Source organism: Mustela nivalis (genome assembly GCF_964662115.1).
Source record: "Mustela nivalis genome assembly, chromosome: 19".
In the NCBI taxonomy this organism is placed as follows: Eukaryota; Metazoa; Chordata; class Mammalia; order Carnivora; family Mustelidae; genus Mustela; species Mustela nivalis.
This window is the reverse complement of record NC_139038.1, coordinates 28,619,061-28,645,911: the sequence shown is the minus strand read 5'-3', so window position 1 is coordinate 28,645,911 and position 26,851 is coordinate 28,619,061. Positions and strand designations below refer to the sequence as shown.

General features: G+C 43.2%; 1 protein-coding gene across 2 annotated transcripts in view; it reads left to right on the top strand.

Moving 5' to 3' along the window:
- Positions 1 to 25,269, top strand: part of ERCC4 (ERCC excision repair 4, endonuclease catalytic subunit) — a 30,738-nt gene extending 5,469 nt beyond the window's left edge. Inside the window, exons 3-12 of one of the 2 annotated variants that reach the window (XR_014306604.1) lie at positions 1,701 to 1,896; positions 2,836 to 3,043; positions 5,946 to 6,126; positions 7,118 to 7,246; positions 8,190 to 8,300; positions 10,458 to 11,055; positions 13,268 to 13,360; positions 18,630 to 18,742; positions 21,219 to 22,160; positions 23,157 to 25,269. Coding sequence is in view for 1 of the 2 variants with exons in the window: in XM_082715012.1 (XP_082571138.1) it covers positions 1,701 to 1,896; positions 2,836 to 3,043; positions 5,946 to 6,126; positions 7,118 to 7,246; positions 8,190 to 8,300; positions 10,458 to 11,055; positions 13,268 to 13,360; positions 18,630 to 18,742; positions 21,219 to 21,952 (2,363 nt within the window). In the remaining variant the exon portion in view is untranslated. Of the gene's footprint in view, positions 1 to 1,700; positions 1,897 to 2,835; positions 3,044 to 5,945; positions 6,127 to 7,117; positions 7,247 to 8,189; positions 8,301 to 10,457; positions 11,056 to 13,267; positions 13,361 to 18,629; positions 18,743 to 21,218 lie in introns of both variants that reach the window. The other variant, XM_082715012.1, reaches the window with a different exon arrangement.
- The last annotated feature ends 1,582 nt before the right edge of the window (positions 25,270 to 26,851 follow it).

Below are 26,851 nucleotides of genomic sequence, written 5' to 3'. Positions count from 1 at the left end.
TGGTAAGCAGGCTCCCTGCTGAGCAGAGAGCCCGATGCGGGGCTCGAACCCAGGATCCTGAGATCATGACCTGAGCCGAAGGCAGAGGCTTAACCCACTGAGCCACCCAGGCACCCCAAGAATGACAGTCTTGGAGCACTGCATTTCCTTAAATTGAGGTTCATCTTTCCTTTAGAAGTTTCCTTTCATTACTTTAACCTTATGGGATATTTCAATCTAGGCCAGCAAGCATAATCTAGGAAAGTACTTGGAAAGCCCAACCACTAGGCCCAGAATCTTTGCTCAGTAGTAAATTTGTTACATGTACATATTGTAGTTATTGAAAATCCTTTCTCTACAGATTCCTAAATAACACTGTTAATTTCTACTATACCTGAAAAACCATTTGCTTAGCTAGAATACATTCTAGCTCCATCCACGTCAATCCAGAATTTGAACACTGAAACAGGAGCATCTGAATTGGACTCACTGAACTAGCAGAAGGGGTCACAATCACTGTCAGTGTTATTTCCCAGACCCGAGGAGTGATGTGAATTGGTACAAAGATAAGCACATTTGTGACAAATTTATATATCAGTTAACGACTTGTTGTAGGTCTAGGAGACTGAGAATCATCATGAATAATTGAGTTTTTGATTCAGAAATGATGTCTGTGCACTCTCATGTCATCTGTGTTCCTCATTTATCACTAACCAAACCACATCAAAGTGGCATATGTATGTATAATATTGTATGGTTTTATTATATTCACATATGAAAGATTATCTGGTCCAGTTTTCTTGTTTTATAAAGAAATGCAGTAATTGTCCTTGTTTTTGTTATCTTAGAGGTGTCAGTCACGCTACCCCAAAACACAGGTATAGTAAATACATTCATTAATGGTTTTTATTTTATTTTATTTATTGATTTTTAAAGATTTTATTTGACAGAGAGACCACAAGTAGGCAGAGAGGCAGGCAGAGAGAGAGAGGGACGCAGCCTCCCTGCCAAGCAGAAAGCCCAATGCGGGCCTCGATCCCAGGACCCTGGGATCATGACCTGAGCCGAAGACAGAGACTTTAACCCACTGAGCCACGCAGGCGCCCCAAAGGTTTTTATTTTAATGGACTAATTTACCTCTCAGTTGAATATACTCCCATTCCAAAGTGGAATTATTCTTCTAGGTGATGCAGATGTTGCCCAGACTTCTGAATCACTGCTCTTTTACGTAGGCCACATCTGGTTCACCCATAAAAGGAGAGTCAGGGAGCCACCAAGCTCTCAGAAATTCTCCCACCAGGCCAGACACCCCCCACGCCAAGGCCTTTGCTCTTACTGTGCCCGCAGCCTGGAGCTCTCTTGGTGCACGTGGTGGCGGGACCCACCTCCTCATTTCCATCTAGCCTTGGCTGCCCCCCAGCAACCCCCAGACATTCTCCCTCTAATCCTCCTCCTCTGGTTCATTTCTTCCCCCGCTAGCACTTATCACTCTATAACCTAAGCACTCCACGTGTTTGTCCTGTGTGTCGTAAGGACCCCGAGGACAGGGATTTACGTCTGTGTGCCCACTGCTGCGTCCCCCCCACCAAAACCAGTGCCTGCCCGTGCCCAAGCAGGGACGCAGGAGACATGCGGTGAATGAGCGAATGGAGACGAGCAGGAGGCTCCATGACCGTTGGTTCCATGACCGCTCCGCCCTCTCGACTGTGGTCTCCTCGCAGGTATCTTGGTGTACAGAGCTCACAGGATAATCGAGTCTTGTCAAGAAGCATTCATCTTGCGCCTGTTCCGCCAGAAAAACAAGCGTGGCTTTATCAAGGCCTTCACAGACAACGCTGTCGCCTTCGATACTGGTTTTTGCCACGTGGAAAGAGTGATGAGGAATCTCTTCGTAGGGAAGCTCTACCTGTGGCCAAGGTAAACAGCGCCACGCCACAACTTGCCGTAAATGACCTGCGCACTTTAACGTGACGTAAAGGGTACTGTCATTGACCTGATACCTGATTGCCAGGTTCGTAACAAGGGCATCAAGGAGAAGCGGGTGGTCGCCATCCCCGTGGTTCTTTTACAAGGAGACAGAGATTTGCTGATTATTTTCCCGGTAGCCCATCACATCTGTCCAAGGGCGGCCCCTTGTGCTCCTTCTTGCTCCCCGAGACCCCCAGGAAATCTAGAGGTTCACAGGTACAACAGCTTTAGCTGAACCGTAGATTTGTTGGCTAAGATCCCCACTTCACTTTGAAAATTACCCATTGGGGAATAGAACGGAAAGATTCTGGAAGAATTGATGCCAATGTCTAGGAAAAACCCCAAGGTGGTGGTGTTCCGACACCGTACGCCTATGCTAATAGGTATTTTGGTTTTACTATATGGCATTTAAGAACATTTGCCATGGTGTTTTACCTTTCTTGATTGTACCTTCTTGAAGGGATTGGCATACTTTTTCTGCGAAGGGCCAGGTGATAACTATTTGGGGCTTTGCAGGCCACGTGACCTGTCACAATGACCCAGCTCTGCTGTTACAGCAGCAAAGCAGCCGAAGACAGTCCATAAACAGTGGGCATGACTGCATTCCAGTAGAACTTGTTTGAAAACCGAACCAGCTGGGTTCGGCCCAGACAAAAGTCCTGCTGACCCCCCCCCCATTATTTGAATAATAATATCCATTCTTTGAGGTTGAAAGTATTCCTGAAGGCATTGCCATTTTGCTTTCTATTTTGTGTCTTAATTCCATTTACAAAAAAAAGAAAGAAAGAGGAAAAAAAAAAAAAAGATCTATGAGAGTATTAAACCCAAACCAGAAATACACAGCTCTTGAAACTCGAGAAAATCTTTGAAAACTATTTGTCTCTGTAGGTTCCACGTAGCAGTAAACTCGTTTTTAGAACAGCACAAACCTGAAGTTGTAGAAATTCACGTTTCCATGACGCCCGCCATGCTCGCCATTCAGACTGCCATACTGGACATTTTAAACGCGTGTCTGAAGGAGCTCAAATGCCATAACCCGTCCCTCGAAGTGGAAGATTTGTCTCTAGAAAATGCTATCGGAAAACCCTTTGACAAGGTACTCCGTTTCTTTTCCTCTTAAGCACCGTTTGTGATGTTGTAGTTTTAAAGAATCCAAGTTATTTTTGTGATTGCAGTGTCCTTAGTAGGAATTTGCTGTTATTTTAGAATTAATTTGGAGCTGATTCAAGGGTAGCTTCTTTGGTTTTCTGGAAAGCAGCAATTTGTAGTAAAATACATGGGCCAACGTAAAAGCAGAACCCTGATTTTTGCGGTTATGCAGTTATTATCGTATTTTAAATATAATTTAGAAAGGGATACGTAACCTTTTTTGCTCTGCAATGACCGCATTTGGATATCTACAGATAGAAGAGTTTTACATAAGAATGCTCCGTGATTTATGATCTTTTGTTTGGAATAAAAATAGTTGGGATGAATTTTCATTACTGAGGAATGTGAACCTTGCTCTCTTAAAATTACATTTTGAATTGAGAAAATGGTAAGATTAAGTAAGACCTTAGTTCAAAGACCTTCTATTCTAACTGACTTGGGGGGACTGGGGAAGCGTGTCCACATGCGTTTGGAGGGGGAACGACACGGGGAGAGAGAGAGAAAATCTCAAGCACACTTGATGCTGAGCCTGAAGCCCAATGCGGGACTCGATCTCACAACCCTGAGGTCATGACCTGAGCTGAAATCAAGAGTCGGAAGCTTAACCAACTGAGCCACCCAGGTGCCCCTCTAACTGATTTTTTTTTAAAATCATAGATGAATTAATACAGTTATATAAATGTCAAAGATTGAACTGTAGATCCAGAAAATGCTGACTTTTAAAAAATTCTGGGCAGCATTTTTTCTTTTTTCATATTTTGGTGGAACAAATTCCTATCTTTTAAACTCTGAATCAGTCTCTCACTGGAAATAATATAGTGATTATTAAGCAGGAAAAATTAAACTCCTCACATCTCTAATTCTTCCAATAAATCATTTTACTGTGAAATAACGATACACGAAACTAATTTCATGTGTTCTGTTCCTGTGTTCTTAAAGAAAAACCATCAAAAACAAACCTTCATGTCCTTTTAATAGGATGTATATGTTCTTAGAAAAAAAAACAAAATATAACCTGATATTTTTGTACTAAGTTTCTGCTTACCATTCCCTGTCTAGTAAAGGTCAAAGTAATATTTAGGATATTCTTTTAGCCACCAAATGTAAATGCAGACATAACTTTGCATCTTGTTAGAAAATTTAACTTTGGGGGGGCACCTGGGTGGCTCAGTCATTAAGTGTGTGCCTTCGGCTCAGGTCTTGATCCCAGGGTCCTGGGATCGAGCCCCTCATCAGGCTCCCTGCTCAGTGGGAAGCCTGCTTCCCCCTCTCCCACTCCCCCTGCTTCTGTTCCCTCCCTCGCTGTGTCTCTCGTCTCTCTCTGTCAAAAAAGTACATAAAATCTTTAAAAAAAAAAAAAAAAAAAGAAAGAAAGAAAAGAAACCCCATAGCTTAAAAAAAAAAAAAAGAAAGAAAGAAAATTTAACTTTTGTAGATGATTTTACCCAGCAGGTATGCAGTTATATGTTCCATTTGGTCTAGGACAGTTATAGCATCTACCTGTTCTCCTGGAATAATGATTAATAATATAATTTCATTTTCACAAGAGTCCCATTTTGGACAATAAATTATACAGCCATCCAAATATTACTCCTGCTGAGTATTAATTTTGTTAGATAAGATGCTGTAGAGTAATACAGCGTCTGTAGCTTCTATAGCATGCTATAAGTATTATCATTTTTAGTTACAAAATCAGTTTGTGAAGGAGTGTGTGTGTGTGTGTATACACACACATATATAGCTGTGGGTTTGTAGATATTTCTATAGTCTATACAAAAAGATATTCTGTACCTTGGCAACTTTTTAAAAAAGATTTATTTACACTATTTGAGAGAGAGAGAGAAAGCAGGGGACGGAGCAGTGGGGGGGGAGAGAATCTCCAACAGAGTCTGCACTGAGCACAGAGCCCAATGCAAGGCTTGATCTCATCACCCTGAGATCATGACCTGAGCCAAAACCAAGATTGGGATAGTTAACTGACTGAACCACCCAGGCGCCCCTATTTTGGGGGGTCTTAAAAAAATTCATGTTTAGTCCACTGTTAATTTAACAAGTATTTTCCCATTCATGAATCACATTAAAAAAAAAAAAGAAGAAGAAGTAAATCTTTTACACCACCAAATAAGGCACATTGTTATTTAATTTGGTACGTGTACTTTCCCTGGTATATGCCCTCTGTTCCCTTTCCAACTGGATGCCACATTTTTCTCTCTCTAGGACTGGGTCACAGCCAAGCTTGGCAGAAATCAATACGTTTAAGCAACACACTTTGACCCTTCATAAAAACAAATGACTGGGGGCAGCTGGGTGGCTCAGTGGGTTAAGCCTCTGCCTTCGGCTCAGGTCATGATCTCAGGGTCCTGGATTGAACCCTGCGTTGGGCTCTCTGCTCAGCCGGGAGCCTGCTTCCTCCTCTGCCTGCTGCTCTGCCTACTTGTGATATCTCTCTCTCTCTCTCTGTCAAATAAATAAATAAATAAAAAGATTTTAAAAAAACAAACAAATGACTGGTTATCTGATGTTTATCAGGCCTATTCTTCTAATAAGGTGCGTATGAATAACCTTGAATTGACTCTCTGATCACAAAGATTCTATGAATAAGACACTCTGCTTTATCTTTGAAAATTTAAACACTGTAATTAGAATCTTATGAACTGAAATTTTCTATCCACTTTCTTGGGAGATGCTGTTGGGAGTTTTTTTGTGTGTATGATAAAATAGAACATAAAATTTACCGTCCTAAGCGTCTTTAGGTATATGGGGATAATATTCATTGAAAGTATAATTGATATTAATAATAGCTATATGAAACATATTTTTAGGAATACTACATTTTATTCTTGTTTTAGACAATACGCCATTATCTGGATCCTTTGTGGCACCAGCTTGGAGCCAAGACTAAGTCCCTGGTTCAGGACTTGAAGATATTACGAACTTTGCTGCAGTATCTCTCTCAGTATGATTGTATCACGTTCCTTAACCTTCTGGAATCTCTGAGAGCCACAGAGAAGGCTTTTGGTCAGAATTCAGGTGGGAGATAAAAATACTGATATTATGGGAGCTGATTTGAAAAAAGTGTTGGATTTTGTTGAAGAATCAGATGTAGGGAGTGCTATATTCAACTACGTGGTATACTGAGATTTCAAATTACGTTTTATGTTCATAGCGCAAGGATGTAGGTTTTATTGATAGCTAATGTTTCCGCCTACTTAACTTCTGTTCTGTATAATAATAAATATTCATATCCATTCCAGGCGATTTTATTTCTAGAAAAGACTCTGTATATTACAGGCAGTCCCCAACTTAGAAATGGGTTGTGTGCTGGAAGTTTTGTTGTTAAGAACTTCAAATTCATTTTCTCCAAAGAATTAGCAAGGGGGTTTAGGGTTTCATCAGCCAGACTGCTGAAGACTGAAGAGATTTGCAGGAAAACATACATATACAACTGGCCGCCATCTTGTTTTCCTACCAACCACATCTGCCTCAGTTATTTTGTCCTCTGTCACTGTTTGACTAGACCACCGATTTTCAAGTAGTCCTTGGGCCCCTGAGGCCAAGATTTAATACAATTAATAATTGTTACCTCTTCGTCAGGGACATTCTTAAGTAATAAACTACAAATGCGTAGCAATGAAGAATACATTGACTGCTAGTCCGCTTTGGTTCCCCTGCCTTCAGTACACTTGGGCACCAACACTATTACCCAGCAATGATTTTGCATCATCATTGGGAATGTCAACACAGTGGGGAAAAAATTAAACAATGAGTCAGTATTCTTATGAGAATAGATTTGATGTTCAGACCCCCTGAAAACATCCCAGTGACCTCCAGAGATCAGTAGGCCACACTTTGAAAACCACTGGTCTAACCAAGCAGTGATGGAGGCCACAGTAAGGGAGAAGGTGTAGTTCAGATGAGAACAAGATGGCGGACAGTTGTCCTTATAGGACATGTGACCATCAGAGACCTTAAAATTCATCCTAAATTGAAGACTTTTTTTTTTTCTAACGTTTTGTATTAGGTTGGCTGTTTCTTGACTCCAGCACCTCAATGTTTGTAAATGCTCGAGCAAGGGTTTACCATCTTCCAGATGCCAAAATGAACAAAAAAGGCAAAATGTCTGAAAAAACAGAGATTAAAGAAGAACAAGGTATCTTATAGGCTTAATCTTTAACTGTGTCCTCTATTGAAATATTTGGTGTGGAAATTCTTATGAAGTCAGTGTATTAATCTTAAATATCTTTCAGCCATGTGAAAGACCTGTGCCCATATATTAAATATATGTTATATGCAATGTATGTGAAAAGTACCCAGCACAGCAAGTCTTAGAATCCATTGTCGGGATTCCAAGTAACAAGTGCCAAGCATTCGTGAAGAGTATTCTCACCACTACATAAGAGCTACAGATTGATTTTCTTTTTTAAACTTCAGAGTAATAACTACTTTTGGCACCTTAAAGTCTTAACAGAATGTTTAACATTCCTTTTAGCTTTAAAAAAAAATAAATATACTAGAATGTGGCAAGTATGGATTTTATTCCAACCCTTATCTAGTAGATATAATAAATATCATTGGGTTTTTTTTAAAGGCATTGGATAGGGTTGATGCGGACATTCTATATCATTCAAAGGTCTAGTTCAGAAGTTAACCGTGTTAGTGATGTGTCTGAGTACTCCCAGAAACATTTGATTGCTGTCCACTTGTATCCCATCTGCAGGATCATGACTGTCATGGGGATTTTAGAAATAATAAATACCATGACTGTACTGATTCTTTCCTGTTAAGTAGCCTCTTGTATCTGGCATCACTGTTGCCGACAACCCAGAATCTTCTCTAATTTGTGACCGTGCATGTAACTTGCTCTCAGGGCACTGTGAGGCCTCTATCAACATTGGTCTGGAGTGTGTTTCATTTAGACCTTAATAAATAGATCTTTTTCAAGAAAGAAGATTGTATCTGGCCTCCGGAAAGAGGCTCAAAGGAAGGGGCTTTTGGAAGGATACCCGTGTCATCTATTGTTTTGAAAGGCTGTGAAATGTTTTATGGATAAATGTTATCACGTAGAATGAGGTTGAACTTTTATTTCTGTACAGAAACAAAAAAGGAACTGGTCCTAGAAAGCAACCCCAAGTGGGAAGCATTAACCGAAGTACTGAAAGAAATTGAGGCAGAGAATAAGGAGAGCGAAGCCCTTGGTGGTCCAGGTAGGAGGAAAGAGATGGTGACATTTGCTTTCAACATGGAGCAAATGAGTCTTCTTTGTTAGCTCTTTAAAATAACTTATTATGGGGGCACCTGGGTGGCTCAGTGGGTTAAGCCTCTGCCTCTGGCTCGGGTCATGATCTCAGGGTCCTGGGATCGAGCCCCACATCGGGCTCTCTGCTCAGCAGGGAGCCTGCTTCCCCCTCTCTCTCTGCCTGCCCCTCCGCCTACTTGTGATGATCTCTCTGTCAAATAAATAAATAAAATCTTAAAAAAAAAAACTTACTATGATTTTGTTTATAAAATGTAAAAAAAATGAATGCCAAAGGAACACTGAAATCCTAGTGGCAGCCTCGTTTTCTGTTTGTTTGATGTGATTTTCTCCAGGTTGAATCCTTGCATATTCATGATGGCGGGTTTTTTTTGCTGGTTTTCTTCTCAGGACTTCTATTTAAAGAGGCAGTTAATCTCCATGTACACGTTCACCAGGCTTTCAATCTGGAATCCCCAAAGAGAAAGCTAATGGGCTTGCTTTATTCTCAGCAAGCATCTTTCCAAAAAGTCTTAACTGTTCTATGGAGCAGCATTGACTAGGCCCTCCGCCCCCCAACAAAAAATTCCAGATTTCAGGGCTGCTGTCTTCAAACATGAATATACTAGTAGATTAGCACATGAGACAAAGCTGAACTACATTTAAAAAAATAAAACCTGTTATAAAATAAAACTAGATTTAAAAAAAAATCCATTGAGAATTTGAACTCCTATATATCAGCACAGACAAGTGCATGACTCTTATCTGAATAAATGTGCTGGTGATGTTATCCCAGAACCTGCAGTACTATGATTAAAGACCCCAAATCCTGCATGCTCACTTAGGAAAATTGCTAAGTATGAAGAAAAAAAGAGAATGGGAACAAAGTGATGTCTGGGAGTCACATGGACATATTTGGTTCCAGGGTTTCTTCTGTGTATTTTCTGCCTCACACTGTTTAAGGTCATAGTGCAGATATAATTTCTGGGTATATAATTAGCGAGTCAAATGATAACGTTCTTGAGATGCATCACCACATTTGACTTGTACAAAGTTTTTATGAATTTTCATTTCCTTTAGCAGCATAGAAGTTCATCTCTTTCGTTTTTTTAGATTAATTTGCTTATTAGAGAGGTAGAGCAGGGTGAGGGAGGAGGAGGGGACCACAAATCTCAAGTAGACTGCATGCTGTGTGCGGAGGCCGACGTGAGGTCCTGTCCCACGACCCTGAGACCGTGACCCGAGCCGACATCCAGAGTGGGTGACAACCAACTGGACCACCCAGGCGCCCCAGAGCTCATCTCCCTTTCAACTAGCACACAATGACTGGAGATTCTCTCTATGTTCATGTTTATGTATACCTATATATGTGTAATGGTTTTATCAATTTGATGTGAGAAAAATGTCCTCATTTGAAATTTGGTGCTAGGTAAGCTCACTGTTTTCTTAAATATTTTTCCTCTTTTGTCAATTATTTTTTCCTTTGCCAATTTAGACTATGTTCACAATTTGTATTGGCTTTTTATATACTAAAGATACCGTCACTTATGATGGCTGTTTTGGAAATTTGGTTTTTTGTCTTTGCTTTCCGAAGGCAGATGCTGAAGGACTGAGCCACCCAGGCACCCCCTCGTCTTTAGCTTTCTTAATGCACAGTTGTTTAGATTATAGATATCAGTCTTCTTTGAGATGTCTTCCATTGCTTTTAAGCAGAGAAACTCATCTCCATCCAGAGAGGTGGAGAATAGTCACCTTTTTTATGATTTAATATTTAACATTTGACTCTGTAATCCATTTGGAATTTATTTTGGTATATCAAATCCTCTGGAAAATTATTAATTAAAAAGAGCTTCTGTAAAGCCTCCATTATATCAGGGTACGCTTTCATAAGACTAAATGTTTCTGGCTTCAACTTTACTCAAAAGATTTAGCTAATCCTTTCAGAGAGGGAAAGCATTTGATAAGCATCTGAGACCCTTTTAAGCAAATTGTGAATGTTGTTTCCTACCACCAAGGGGTAAGATGTGTTTTCTTTGTGGGGAGGGAGGGAGGAGGCGAGGGGCCAGCCAGGGAGGGAACAGGGGGACATGTGAGGTCATAGTAACTTAACACTGTTGCATAATTTTAGGTCAAGTACTCATTTGTGCAAGCGACGACCGCACATGTTCCCAGCTGAGAGAGTACATCACTATCGGAGCAGAGGCCTTCTTGCTGAGGCTGTACAGGAAAACCTTCGAGAAGGATAGCAAAGCCGAAGAAGTGTGGATGAAATTTCGACGTGAGGACAGCCCGAAGAGAATGGCAAAATCGAACAAAAGGCCTAAAGACCCCCAAAACAAACAGAGGGCTGCCACCAAAGAAAGGACTCTCAAAAAGAAAAAGCGAAGGTTAACCTTAACTCAGATGATGGGAAAGTCTGACGAACCGGAAGAGGAAGGGGATGTCAAGGAAGGCGGGCCTAGGGACACAGGCAGTAGCCCAGAGAGCTCCTTAGAAGAAATTAAGCATGAGGAATTTGACTTGAACTTGTCCTCTGACGCCGCATATGGACTCCTGAAAGACCCGCTCACCATCCTGCATCCGCTCCTGGGCTGTAGTGACCCCTACGCTCTGACAAGGGTGCTCCATGAAGTGGAGCCAAGATACGTGGTTCTGTACGACGCCGAGCTCACGTTCGTTCGCCAGCTCGAGATTTACAGGGCGAGCAGGCCTGGGAAGCCTCTGAGGCAAGTTCTAAAGGATATGAGCCGTTTCTTCTCTCTCTCTCTCTCTCTTTTTTTTTTTTGTATATACATACCTATATATGTATACGCATACACACACACAGTTGACACATAGTAAATTAGTTTCAGGTTTAACAACATCGTGATTCAACCATTCTGTATGCTACCGAATGCTTACCATGACAAGCGTATTACAATATTTTTGGTCACGTTCCCTATGTCATTCTTTTCATCCCCCTACCCCTCTTTGACAACCATCGTCGTGTTTTCTGTTTGAGTCTGTTTTCTCTCTTATTGTTGTTTATTCTTTTTTTTTTTTAAGATACCACATATAAGTGAAATCATATGGTATTTGTTAATCTCCGTCTGGCTTATCTCACTTAGCATACTACCCTCTCGGTTCACCCATGTCGCCGTGAATGGCAAGATTTCATTCTTTTTTATGGCTCAGTAATACCCTATCGTACCGCTTCTTCTAAAGGTTTCAGTTTCATGGTTTGTTAGGCTTTACCACAGATGGCCTACCAGTTACACGTGGATTTTCTTTAACATTCTGTTGTGACGTAGGTCATAACCATTTATGAATCCTTCTCGCTTCCTGGTCAACCTGGGAAGTTGGCATAGGAAGGATGCCAGATGTAGTAAAACAACGAATCTAGGAAACTGTCTGTGTTCAGGTTACTTGCTGCTCTGTTGTTCAGTACTGTTTCCTTTCCGCATTGGTCCTAGCTCATGGGGTGCTGCATCTGACCAAGTCTGGGAAATGTATACTATCCTAACTTGTACCAAAAAGTACTGTAACTTTGACTCAGCTAAATGGCTTTGATCTTCTAAAATGTCATCCTTATAAATTTCAAGAAGTGACTTTAAATTACATTCACATAAAATGCAAGTATTTGGGGGAATTATTGTACTAAGTTTTCTTGAGTTTCAAGAAATAGCAGATAAAAAATCTACAGAAATATCAGATGAGAAAATGATGCCTCTCAAAGAATATAGTGTTCTGGGCCTCCAATTATCTGAGGGAAATAAACAGCAAAATTAATATCCTGAACTCAGGCTGAACCAAAAGCGGAGCCAAAAGAAACCTTGCTAGCAGCTTAACTAATGCACCCTTTCCAGAACAGAGATGAAAAGAGCAGGTAGGTCAGAAATAACACAGGATGAAGAGATTAGATGAAGCTGGTCAAAGAATTATAGGCAATTATAGGTAAATTTTTCAGACTTTGCTACTGATCAGCTTTGTAGATAGCTTGTGTGCTCCCAAGTTCTTGGTTGCCTAAGAATGGAACAGTGTGATATTTGGAAACAAAATGGCGGAGTCGGAAGAGACCCAAGAGTTCAACTCCTCCCTCCGTCGGTGGGAAACTGAGGCCCAGTAATAACGAATGACTTGCCCTTGACCACATAACACTTGTGGGGAAGAGCTGGGGGTCTCTGGACTCATTGTCCAATGGTTTTTTTTTTTTTTTCTCAGTCCATACTTCAAAGAAATATAACCTAGGAGCATGAAGTCCAGAAGAAAAGTCAAAGGCTAAAAAAGGAAAAACCTCTGATAGAAGGTGAGGAAGAGGGAGAGAAGTGCTCAAGTCAGCCTCTGAGCAACAAATAAGCTAGAAAAGCAGTCCTCCCTAAGAGAAAATAATATATCAAATTATTTTCTCGAGCCTGATACCATCCGTGTGTCTTCTGCGTCTGTGTTTATATAACACGTGCCATGACTTGATTCTGTGAAGACATTGGATAAAACAGAGCTGAGGAAAAAGATAAAGGTCATATAGATTTCATTTGTTTATTTCTCACTAACGTGAACTTTCACAAGCTGCGTTTTATAACCGCTCTCCAACTCTGCAAATGATTGTTTGGCAGAGGTGTAAAGAAAAAATTGAAAAAAGAGAAGCCGCTGAGATTTTGTGTTTTCTGATTTGTTTATAGTTATGAGGCAAGAATTATTCTATCCCTCTCTTTATATTTCAGTGTTTACCTAAACTCTGTTCCTCCTTTCGGTGCAGGGGAAAAATGTGGTAATGAGACTTTCACCAGGTGGGGTTTAGGCAGCTTAATTTTAGGTACGTGATTAATGGAGCCTTTTATTCTTGGTCAAATATTTATTATTTGAGCAGTTTAGATTGCTGATTTCCAATGCTCTGCTCTTCCTTTCAGGGATTAAAAATTATGTTTTTACAGCCTAAGAGAGTTCTGTTTTAACTGGCAGGGTCTACTTTCTGATATATGGAGGTTCAACCGAGGAACAGCGCTATCTCACTGCCTTGCGGAAAGAAAAAGAAGCTTTTGAGAAACTCATAAGGTAATAGATCGAGGCCCTTCAGGATCTAGAGGGTCCTCTGGATGGGGGCATATACGGCTGCCCTGGGGAGGCATGGAGGGGGCATGAGGTTGGGTGCATCGCCTCCAGATACACCTGTGGTCTGATTCATCCCAGGGTATATGCACGTTTCTTGTCTCCTCCCTCTCTCTTCCACCTCCAGTCGCCTCTCGATGATTTAACAAGGTACTGGAAACATGGCGAGAGCTGCTTCTCTGCTTGCAAAGATGTGTGACATAAAACACCAAAAATACACCTCCACCACTGCTTTTCTGAGAAATATGTCCTTAGATCTCCCCCGCCCCCCCACACACGAGCTTTCTCCCTTCCATTGAAATGATGATTTATTTTCTCCTGGTAAAATTTCCATTGTCTGTGGGTGGGCGACCGCCTTCCCATTTGCTGGGAAATGCTTTTACAACACAGGCAGTTCAGATCATCAGCAGTAGAATCACTCTGGGAAGATATTTTTTTGAAGGTGTGATGTTGATCTAAACGTACGTGTACTGTTTCTAGGATGAGTGTCTGGTAAGGTTCCCAATCTGAATAGAAATTGCTTTCCAGTGTGACATCAGGAAGATGTTCTAAGTGACATGGGCACGGACTAGACGGCCATCTTTTACCCACCACAGGTATTTGAGAAATCTGAGAACCTTGCACCAGGGCTGTTGTCAAGGAGGTGGCAGCTTGGTGAGGGCCTCAGAAGCCAGGGCAGGGGCAAGACGGGCAACCTTGAGCTGAGCCATAGAATAGACTAGACCAGAGGAGATCATGGCTTGGATTGACCAATCTTCCAAGCCACAGACCTTGGTAGAGCATCAGTGGCAATGAGAGGGCAGAAATCATTTTTAGCGGCTGTCAGCATGCTAGGGCTCTACACGGAATTACAAAATGGACAACCTTCCTCCAGCCCTGACGGTGGGCTCTCAGCAACCACCTAGAATATCCCCGAAGCCTGGTTCAGCCAGGGCATGCATTCCCGAGTGCCTCCTGAGTCAGGGCCACTGGGTCTCTGCGGAGGGCTCAGCACAGTATATGACCAGACCCCTGAGTACCTCTGAGTACCACAGGCTTGGGCCATGGATTCTTCTAGCTTCCGGTCAGTCCTTTCAGCCTATGAAAATGCTTTCTGTTAACCTGCTCTGTGGGCTGGTTTATATGGTATATGTGTGTATACATGGGATTTTCTTTTTTGTTGTTGTTGTTTTTTAAGATTGTGTTGATTTATTAGCATGAGCAGAGGGGAAGGGCAGAGGGAGAGGGGAAAGCAGATGCTTAGCCAACAGTTTAAAATACATAAGATGTTTCAGAAAATGTGATAACCAACCAGGCTAAACAGCTGGCCTCTCCTTGTCCAAAGCTTTTAGTGCTTCTCTATCTGCTAGACCCTCACTGCCCCAAGACTCAAAACAGTCAGAGGTGTCCTGGGCGTCTGTGAGGTGCCATGCCCTGTGTCAGTAAGGAGATGCTGTGGTCACGGTGGTGCCGGAGGTCCCTCCCTCCTCGAGCTCATCCTCTAGTGGAGAAGATGAACATTAGGCGGTGAAGAGTATTACGCGAACTAGACGTGTTCAGAGTCTGGCTGCAAAGGCAAAGAACAGGTGCACTAGCGCAGGTCCGACCTTGCCCGGGGGGAGAACCCAGGTGCCTTCCTGGAAGAAGCGGTAGGTGTGCAACGCATCAACAGTGTGCATTCGGTGCTGCCCTGACAGGGCGGGAAGGGGCTTCTGTGTGCGAAGGCTCCTGGGTCCCAGAGGCCCTGCTGAGGATTCAGAACGTGCCTGTCAAGGCAGTAAGACAGCATCGAAGCATCCTCAGTATGAAGTCTGTTTTTAGAGGCTCTCGCTGGCCTCCAGTGAAGGACTAGATGGGGCAGGGAAATGAGGCAGTGGTAGCCAAGATTAGGTTGACAGGGAGAAGGGAACAGGCTGAAGAGAGATGTAGGAGATGGAATCAAAGAATTGGTACCGGGGCGCCTGGGTGTCTCAGTTGTTAAGCGTCTGCCTTCGGCTCAGGTCATGATCCCGGGGTCCTGGGATCAAGTCCCACATCCGGCTCCCTGCTCAGCAGGGTGTCTGCTTCTCCCTCTCCCTCTGCCTGCAGCTCCCCCTACTAGTGCTCTCTCTCTTTGTCAAATAAATAAATAAAATCTTAAAAAAAAAAAAAAATCAGTGCTAGAGGGTGTGGGTCAGTACCGCCTAACCAGCCGTTTCTCCTTTACAAAATCTCCTCTGCCCAAGGCTTCACGGGCTAACCATCCCCAAGTTAATAGATGACCACATAGAGCTTCAGATTTTAATGTACTTTTGTCTCTGGCTTGGCTTAATTCCCCAGCTGTCAGTGGTGACCGTCTACTTATTATAAGGTAGATCTTCCCATATTACACAGCAATCCGATAGTTTCACCATTCAGAATCTTCAGATATTTACTTTCCCAGGAAAGGTGGGGAATTTGAGAAGTGTTTGTTTCAAAAAGGAAAATATCTGTGAGGTGCAATGCTGAAAGAGCGTTTGCACCAAGCCCGTACTTAGAAATTTGACGTGAGAATAAGACGAGGTGCTTTTGCCAGGACCTCCACGGGTGATGTCATCAGCAAGAAAGCAGCGCTACTATTGAAAATGCCCCAAAAGGAATGAAGAGAGAGAGAAATGAAACTCCTAAGTATCAATAATAAAATGCTCCCTAGGTAGAAAAATTGGCAGTAACATTCTGAGTATACATAGCTTTAGAGAGGTCACTGCTTTTCAAAGGCAGGGGTAAGGTTCTTTGGAATTTTAGTTAGAAACATGCTCGGCACGGCACCTGTCTGGCTCTGTCGGTGAAGCACATGACTCTTGATCTCGGGGATGTGAGTTCAAACCCCTTGTTGGGTGTAGAGATTCCTTAAGAAATAAAAAATAAAATAAAGAAAAAGGTGATCCTAAAATCAGTTAGCATGAGGGCCAGAACCCATTCCTTCTAAAGGCAGACTTCTAGTTCAGCACCTCCTTCCTATATTACCATGTTGTACAATCAATTCAGATATCATTCAAGATACTGAAGCAAAAATCAGAAACCTCTGTACTATAGATTCAGTAGAAATAAGAATCTGCATTGATAATTATCATTTTGTGTCTGTCACACGGAGCGACTTGGGTAATTATGCTAAATGTCGAAAGCAAAGAGCTGAATATTTATTATGACGGCAAGTTTCTGTTACATTAGTTTGAGTTACCAGTTTGGGAGACTTACTGTGTAATCCAGGCTTCATTTCAGGAATTTAGTATTTCCCACTTTCAATTTGCAGTTAAGTTATAACATTTCACGGTAGATCAGCTGCTTTTACGTAACAATATTAATTGAAACCGTTGTGGAATCATCTGAAAGCAAATCTTTTTCAGCATTGTCATGGATAATTAGGGAATAAGGTTACCACGTTATTTAAAAAGTACAGTTTTAACAACAGCTAACATTTTATAATGCCTATTATGTGCCAGGCACTGTCCTGAGTACCTTCCACAGCAGGTAATCCTAACATGCCTCTTTTGAGGTAGGTTTTATTATTATGCCCATTTTACAGATGAAATTGAGGCACAGAGCCATTAAACTGCTTGTCCAAGGCTCATGGCCCGTCAGTGGTTTCAGAACCACAGACTAGAGATTCATACTCTAACCCACTAGGCTGTACAGCCACTCAACAGACTACAAATTAATCAGAAAATTGGGATGTCCCCATGTGTGATATGTAGCTTAGCCAGTAAAGTAAGTGGAAACAGAGAAAAAGGATCCCCAATATTAATCCCAAATGTCAAAGAAAAAGAAATGAAGGAGCAATAATTTTTCAATAGCTTGCCCTTTGTCCTCAACTTGAGTCTACTAGATGTCACAGAGCAGTAGCAAGTGGCTTTCAGGGCCACGGCCATTGCAAAGACTATTCCAGCAGGCCACACTTGACACTGGTACTGAGAATCATGAGGGAAAGACCTGGAACTGTGCCTGCCCCCCTTGCATGAACTGTTTACAAAATGCTGGGCTAATAATAACTTTGTGTTTGTATATTGTTTCAAGGAGTATAGAATTTAAAGTGGTGATTTCTGTTCCCCAGTGGTATCTTGGATTGGTACCCTGTTCTAAAACATCATTTATCCAGAGTTGTTGGAAATTCGGTCTCTCCAATTTTATTTCCTTTCACTGGAAAATCTTTGCTGTTTTAGCCCTTCCTGAAATGATTAGTGAGTACTAAGGACCCATTTCCCTTCTGCTTCACGGTACCCCGGGCTCTGTTCCTGCCGTTGGTCAGTCCTACCTTTGTTTTGTGCCTGCTCGTGCTCCCCCAACTCCGTTTCCTGCCCTGTGAGGGGAGAGAGCCAGCCTTACTCCTAGACCGCTGACTGGTTCATGGATTGATGGTAACATACTTCTGGGTTTGAAATATAAGACCGTGGCAAGCCCGGCCTCCGCTCTTTGGTTCTCAAGCATATCGTCAGGACTGATGTAGTCCCTGATGATGAATCTGAGTTACGGTTGTGTGGTCCTGTCAGCCTACCCGGTGTGAGCTGCGAGCTTCCTAGAAGGCAGGAATTACCGCATAACCATATGTCGATCAGAGCACCCAACGCAGCAGGTGGGAACACTCCAGAAGGGTTTTTACAACGAATGCAAGAGCAAGGGAATTCATGCTGCTGTATTGCCTAACCGGAGATGTTGATTTTTTTGTTTGTTTGTTTGTTTAAATCTCTGTTGGGAAATTTGTATGACTGGATTTTCCCTTTAAAATTAAAACCGTTTCTCGGGGCCTCCCACCTGGAGTTTTTTTAAATCGAAGTTCCATCACCTGCCCTGTGCTTTTCTTGATCATTGATTTCTAACCATCCCTATCTGTGATTTACTCTGAAAGTATTGGAATGTAAATGATTTAAATTATTTTTAATGCTCAATAACACGTTAACGTGTTTTTATAAAAAGCCCCAGTTTCTTGGTGGCATTTTTTTACCCGCTCATTTCATGTCCCAAAGTGCTTAAAGGACACAGAGCATGGAAAACGAACAGCAGCTCTTTCGCTCTGGAAGATGGTCGTAGCACCCAACCACGGACTTCTTTCTGCTTCCTTTACCGGTCGCTCATCTGTGTAGTTTTATTGTACTTATTTATCTAACATATTTCTCATCTTGACACTCCTGTGGCCATGTTCTAAGTTACCATCTATAAAAGATTAAAATCTAGAAATTTTGAAATTTCGTTCAAAAAAGGTTGAAACTCTTTTCCGCCCCAGGGAGAAGGCCAGCATGGTGGTCCCTGAAGGGAGGGAAGGTAGGGACGAAGCAAATCTGGACCTGGTAAGAGGCCCCGTAGCTGCAGGCGCTGCCGTGGACACCCGTAAAGCAGGTGAGTCCCGCCCTGGGCCATGCGCTCCGGCGCCCGCCATGGAGGCTGTCGGGGTTCTAGAGCTTTCCCGCAGAAGCGTGCTTTTTCTCAACGACCTTGTCAAAAATGGGTGCCGGCTCCCAGACCCAGGGTCAGCACTGCCTTTCCCTAACCACGTGTCCCTCCCAGAGCTGTAGAATAAAGGGGTTGCGTTGTAGGCACCCCAGCCTCAAAACCAGTCACATTCCGGCATTGCTCGTAAACGTGGTTGGCTGGATGAGACGCAGGACATACTTTTGCAGAGAAACTTTAATAAGCGCCCATTAGGTTCTTATCTTGACCCAAAGGAGTGGGCTTCGCTCAGACAGACATTGCTGGAGCGCCTCCCCACGTCTCTCCTCGCCCCCGTATGTTGCTTCTTGGCACTTCCCCAGGTCCCAGGTGCGTGACGCTCTCACTGCCGGGCACCGTCTGAACCATGGCGTGCCAGCAAGACGTGCTGAATGCCAATTGCAGTGTAACCCAGATATAACCCCCTCCCTGCTCCCCGAATCCTCGTTTCCCCATGGCAAGCAGCTGCTGTCAGCCACGCGGCCTGAGGAACGCAATACGACTGAGTTGACTTAGCCTCTGCGGCGGGGGGCCCAGTTAGAGCCACGGGCCTCCCAAATCCAGTATGTCCAGGAATGACCACAGAGGCTTGTTAAAGGTGTGGATCCAAAGGCCTCCCTCCATGCATCTGAAACGGGGTCGGCAGCTCAGGGCCTTCTGATGGGAATGCCCCTGGACTCTGCTTTGGGAAACGTGGCCTCAGAGCATCGAGGTCTGTCTTGAAGATTCTCACAAAGTCAGATAGGTTGGTGACACTTCATGCAGAATATAGAACGAGTGAAGGAAGCTAGACTTGACCATGCAGGTGCCACACAGAAGGCTATTTATGGAAGTTTGTCCTTCTGAGTTCAGGCTTTCCCAGCCCTGTAGTCACGTCTTGCGGCTGCTGTAACCACTTACCGCGCACTCAGTGGCTTGAAACAACATACATTTCTTATCTTACAATTATTAAAATTCCAAAGTCCAAATGGGTTTCACTGGGCTAAAACCGAGGTGTGAGCAGGGCTGTGCTCCTCCTAGAGGCTCTAGGGAAGGCTCCGTCTCCCTGCCATTCCCAGTTCCTAGAGGCACCTGCACTCCTGGGCTGCTGGCCCCTTCCTCCTTCAGAGCCAGCGGCTCTGACTCTGCCCTTCCTGCTTCTCTCTCACTTTTAAGGACCTTTGGGCCCACCTGTATAATCCGGAACAATCTCTTCATCTTGAGATCCTAAATTTAATCATATTTGCAGTGTCTCCTTTGCTTTGTAAAGTAACATATTTACATATTCCAGGGATTAGGACATGGACATCGTAAAGGGACCATTACTCTGCACACGGCAGATGCTGGTCCTCGCTAGTGCTGTCCTTAAACCAGCAGCCTTAGCGTTATCTGGGATGTTGTTAGAAATGCAGTTTGGGGTGCCTAGATGGCCCAGGTCATGATCCCAGAGACCTGGGACCGAGCCCCGCATCGGGCTCCCTGCCCAGCGGGAAGCCTGCTTCTCCCTCTCCCACTCCCCCTGCTTGTGTTCCCTCTCTCGCGGTCTCCTTCTCTGTCAGATAAATAAATAAATAAATCTTTTTTTAAAAAAGAAAAGGAAAGAAATGCAGGGTCTTAGGCCCCACCCTAGACCTACTGAGTACAGAACCACCTCTAACTTGCTCCCAGGCGGTTCTGGGCACATTCAAATGTGGAAAGTTCTGGTCCACTGGCTTCTTCCATCTTCCCACATCCACACTCACTGGTACAAAGACTAGCGGCTCCAGAATTTTTCACGAGAGCCTCTAAAGCAGTTGACCCAGCAAGCGTTCGTAAGTGTCCAATACGCGCCTGACTCTGTCATAGGAATTGGGAATGCGGTGGTCAGTAGAAGGCGAGCAGTGGGGCCATCCGGGACCGGCGGTCAAGGGCACTGCCGAGAGAAGGCAACGGCGAGCACTGTTGTTATGAATCATCAGGACTTTCTTCGGCTCTATTTAGTTTAAGAGAAATCGCCTTTATTTACTCTGTAAACAAACCTTTCTGAAAACACAGAAAAATGAGGAATAACAACATGGGGTGTTATGTTACCATGCATCACAGGTTGACAGCAGAAACACAGATTTGATTTTATTTCTCTACGTTTTTAAAGATTATTTGTTTATTTTAGAAAGAGAGAGTGCAGGCGGGGGAAGGGGCAGGGGGCGGGAGAAGGAGAGAAACAGGCTCCCTGCTGAGCATGGAGCCCAACCTGGGGCTCCATCTCGCGAACCCCGAGATCATGACCTGAGCCAAAACCAAGTCCAGCACTTAACCAGCTGAGCCACCCAGGCGCCCCTGAAACACAGCTTTTAGACTTCTGTTCTGTTCCGTCTTTGGGAGTTCTTCCTCTGTGACATCACCTGCAGTGCACACTTTTTGCTCCCAGGTGGCCAGGAACAGAACAGGACGCAGCAAACCATAGTCGTGGACGTGCGGGAGTTCCGCAGTGAGCTCCCCTCCCTGATCCACCGTCGGGGCATCGACATTGAACCCGTGACGCTGGAGGTCGGAGACTACATTCTGACCCCGGAGATGTGCGTCGAGCGCAAGAGCATCAGCGACCTGATTGGCTCGTTAAACAACGGCCGCCTGTACGGCCAGTGCATCTCCATGGCCCGCTACTACAAGCGCCCCGTGCTGCTGATCGAGTTTGACCCCGGGAAGCCCTTCTCCCTCACCTCCCGGGGCGCCCTCCATCAGGAGATCTCCAGCAACGACATCAGCTCCAAACTCACCCTCCTCACGCTCCACTTCCCCAGACTCCGGATTCTCTGGTGCCCCTCGCCTCACGCCACTGCCGAGCTGTTCGAGGAGCTGAAACAGAACAAGCCACAGCCCGATGCGGCCACAGCCGTGGCCGTCACTGCGGATTCGGAGGCGCTCCCCGAATCGGAAAAGTATAACCCCGGTCCCCAGGACTTCTTATTAAAAATGCCAGGGGTGAACGCCAAAAACTGTCGCACCTTGATGCAGCACGTGAAGAACATCGCGGAACTGGCCAGCCTGTCGCAGGACAAGCTGGCGGGCATTCTGGGCAATGCCAGCAACGCCAAGCAGCTCTATGACTTCATTCATACCTCTTACGCAGAGGTCGTGTCCAAGGGAAAAATGAGAAAGTGAACAGTGACGGCTGTCTTCTTGTCACGTGACTGTGCTTTTCAGCCACTCTCTGCCGGTATTCCTAGGCCCTGATTAATTATTAGCTCAGAAATTCCCTGTCTTCCAGCACTTCATGGTTGTGCCCTCTGCTTCCTGGCTCTGCGGACCAGAACCCAAGACTCCTCTTGGAACCCCAGGCCAGAGTCCGCATGCTCCACTCTTCATTGAGGTGGGTCTGGAGCAGGGGAGGTGTCTGCAGGTGCTTCTAGAAGGCCATTCTTGAAACAGGCAGCAATTTATGTTTCTGACACAAACCAAAAGAACACACAGTCATGTTCTTGCCCTCTTCAGAGACACCCCAGAACCCAGAGAAAGAAACCCTTCTGCCATCCCTCCCCACTTCTCTCCACATTGTCCTCAAACATATTCTTCCAGCTTTCTGCCTCTAAGAGAGATTCCTGGGGACTTTCTACTGTGGGTGTAGAAATCTCGCTGGTGCATTTCCTAATCCACCGAACGTATGCAACATGTACAAAGCCAGTAGTTTTTAGGCATGAATTCTCTCTTTCCAGAAATTGATGGTACAAGGGAAAGAGTCCTTGGAATGCTCATTTTTTCAAATATTTAACCTCCTAACTCTGTGATCTCTAAGCCTGAATGGCCAATTAGAGTCTCTTAAGACTTCCTGGTTCCTGGGCCTCTTCCAACACCCTGAGACCACCAGCGCCAGAGCTTCTCCCCAAGCAGTGTAAGCTCACCCTCCACTCCCCCCTTCTCTGTCCCTGTGCCGAGCACATCCTTGTGTCTGTGTGAGGACTTTGACACAAGCAAATTGAGTGGCCCACCAAGTCTTTAAGATTTGGTTTTCCTTCCTGGGGTCGAGATAAAGGACTTAAAAAGTAAATGGAAGATCAATGCATAGACTATCTTAAGAAATACACACCTACTTAAAAACTCACAAAACCATCTCCTCCTTCTCAAACCTTCTGACTGGGTTAAGTTAGCTTTCTACTGAAGTGTACATATGGGGACATTCATAGCATCTTTGTGCCGTTTTTAAGCTTTTATATTTCACCATTATTAACTTAGCTCTTATTCTCCTATCTAGTAATGAGTAGTGAATTTTCTACCTCAAGAGCTGATGCAGATATAGACATCGGTGCCTCTAGCCGTACTGCACAGTTCCACATTTCCTCCATGTCGCCCGTGTTTTTGTTCCTCACAGTGTTTGCACTCAGAGTAGTCACTGGACCATGTAACGCAAAATGGTCTTCACCTTCACAGAAGTTCTTTCAACCGACCTCTCCAAGCTGAACCGCTCATGTCGACTTCTTGCTCTCCTGGTATGTTAACCTACATTAATACTGCTGAAGTCGATGTGGATTTCAAACTCGATACAGGGTACCACAAGAATGAATTGAGGGGTATCAGGGAACCATATTGTTCTATGAAATTCTGTACAGTGATCTGAGGAACATAGAAGAGCACAGGAAACAAAAGTTAAAGGTAGAATAAAGGATCAGGCTTCTAAATGTTTCCAAGGGCTCAATAGCTACCCCGGAGACTAGAAAACAAGATGTCAGGTACAGATGTTAATTTTCACTTCTGTACACGTGTATTTAAGAGTCCAGTCCGAGTGAAAAGTACATTAACATCGATACAGCCCCTCAAAAGGAGATGGTTATTACAATTTTTCTTTACCCTCGTCTAGCACTTCTGCTTGTGTTGTGTAGTTCCTGGTTTTTCTTGTAGAATTCCACCTGGCTTATATTGTTCTTTCACTATGTAAAAGGCAGATGGAACATAGCACATCTTTTGATATGGGTCTCACTCCAGTTTAAACTTTCAGAAATAAGATCTGTTCTTAAAGCCACCATAAATAGCCCTTGTCGTCTCGTACAACATGGAGAACACTCTTGGTTGTATTTAGAGGGCCGGTGTCTCTGGCTCTTGGATTCTGTTATTTGCTGTTGTATGTACTAGGCATTTGAAGATGTGCACTGTCTCGTGTGTACTTTTGAATTATGAATGGTAGCTTCTAATGAACTCGAAAATGCTCATTATAGATGCAAGGCTCTCACTACCACTTCCCCTTCCAAGTAAATAAATATATTTTAATGCATCTGTAGGTGTGGAAAACCTTCAATACAACCTTCGTGTATTGACTTTTGCCACATCCTTTTACACATTTTTATAATCTAAGAATCTTTGGCAAAGGAACTAATGCATGAATTTGCAGAATTAATGTATCACTTTATTGTCGAGCGTCATATTGTTACCTTTGCCTTTTTTCTTTCAGAATAGTAAATATACCAGTTACTTATGAACTCGTGCTTAGCTTTTTTTAAAAAACCTGAGTTCAGCATTTTTTAATTTTACAAGCTTTTTGCTGATTTGTAAAAATCAGAGTATATGAAAGATAAAAGAAATCGTTTCCAACTTTGTTTAAATCATAGTGCCTCTTGATATTCTTTAAAAATTATACAGCAAGAAATCATTTTATATAGTAATAGTGGCCATAAATAATGTCCTTTTGTCAAGAAGTTGCCACTTTTTTCAGTTTGGGGCTCAGGAGACCGTATGTCTCTGTGCATTTGAGTACATCCCGAATGCAGTTTCCCAGCCCAATGGGACTGAAAATAATTGTCCATTCATCAACCCACTGGCACACAGAGGGTTAAGTCTAGATTTGGTTGTGTTGAGATAACAGAATCTAGAATGAATGAGTGGCCTTCAGCAGGAAAGTTACACTGAAGCAAATCTGAAGACGTGGGCGGGGGAGAGAGGCAGACATCATTAGTCTTTGCTTTTGTTTTCAAGTGTAATTCGATTTTCCTTTGGCTCAAAAAACTTCTTTAGGGAAATTCTCTTGTCTTTTGTGTTCAGTTTAGCCTAGAAACGTCCTCTTAAAAACCAACAGTTTAGGAAAGTTCTTTTCTCAGTCTCGAATACATTAAAACGCATCCAGACTTCAACGTGCGTTGTCATTTTTCTTCATAATTTTGCTTTCTGTTTTGGTTTATGGCTACATCCTGTCCAATTCCGAACCCCAGTACTTCACTGTCTTTATCCACAGGTTTTTGGTAAGCCACCCTACTGCTGTTTTTTAATTTAAGGGCATGTAAGCCAAAAATTTGGATGGGAGGGAAACATAACTGATTTATATCAATTTGTAACAAGAATTGTATGTGAGTGTGTTTTTAATAAAATCTGTATTTATTCAGTATTTTCCTCAGCATTTTATGGGCAAAGGAAAAATAACCATATATAGCGAAAGGACCTGTATTCCCAGGGTGTCATATTTCCAACACATTGGCAAATATAATTTGAAGAGAGTATTTCATGTGTCTTTTTGTCAATTTGAAGAGAGTATTTCATGTGGTTTTTTTTTTGTTGTACAGAAGAAATGATGAAAGCCAAGCCACTCTTCCAACCCCCTGCTTTAGCATTTGACGTGTGTGATAAACCCACTTTCTAGGGCCTTAGCATGATTTTCTTTGGTTTATTTTTCCCTTACTGCTTTTTATTTTGTACATGTGTCCTTAAGGAGAGGGAGAAAAAAGACTATTCTCCTTCTGAAAACACTGATTTGTTGACCTGTAGTGAATGTGTGGCAAGCACAATGCTTGGAACATTTTAACTCAACAGAGATTAATTTCCTGCTGCCCCTGACTCATACCATTTTTTGCTTTTTTTTTTGTTTTGTTTTGTTTTGTTCTTTGGTTCCTTCCACGTCAAAGTTGAAAGTAAATTATCCTTTTGACACATCTAGAATTCGCTGTAATCTCTTAGGTTTAATTATTATTTGATTAGTTTACTAATTGGCTCGCTTTGATTTAGGTATTTTGGTTTCTGCTTGAAAACGTAGAACGAATCCCTTTTTAACAAGGCATAAGTCAGGTTATTTCTCAAAATGTTTTAATGTCAGAGTAAAGGCTCTGGTAGAATAATTAACCCTGGAGTCCTGATATAGCACATTTACTGAGCTCTCCTGCCTCATCTCCGTTAATTTGCATGACTATTACGTAAAAGCTTCTCTTGCTGTGGTGGAACTGAGTGACAGGTTAAGTCATTTGCCCAGGGTCACCCAGTAGTAGACAATAGAACCATGATTTGAACCCAAGCAGTCTGACTCCAGCACCCATGATGACACACTAGTGACCGGTGGTGGGGGAAGAGGGGTTTGTGTCTACTTTCAAATACCTAATGACAGATGTGTCACAGAAAAGGCAAATTGGCTTGTTTTCACACCTTTCTTAAATGTCAAAAGCAAGCATGCGAAATTTGGAACCTGGTCAAAGAAAATACCGAGTACCGTGGATACAGTATCCAGCTATATACAGCTGGCTATTGTCAGGGTGCCTGGCTGGCTCAGTGAGTACAGCTTGGGACTCTCAATCTTGGGGTCATGAGTTCAAGCCCCACACTGGGTGCAGAGATTACTTATAAAATAAAAAAGAGCTGGATGTCCTCTCGTAGCATACACTACCTGGGGAGTCATCTAATTTCCAGGGCTCCTGATCTCTTACTGTTTTGCAACTTTTTGAGAATAAAAGTTAACTTGTAGAAACCCCAACAGCAATACAACTGATTCTTGTTCAGTAGCGTTGCAAGGTATTGCCTAGCAGGACACGAAACACTTCTGCATTTATTTGCAAAAATATTTCTGCATTCATTTGACCAGCTACAAATATCTGGGTTTTCATTTTCTTTTATTATTATTTTATTTATTTATGTATTTGACAGACAGAGATCACAAGTAGGCAGAGAGGCAGGCAGAGAGAGAGAGGAGGAAGCAGGCTCCCTGCTGAGCGGAGAGCCGGATGTGGGACTCGATCCCAGGACCCTGGGATCATGACCTGAGCCGAAGGCAGAGTCTTTAACCCACTGAGCCACCCAGGCGCCCCAGTCTTTCATTTT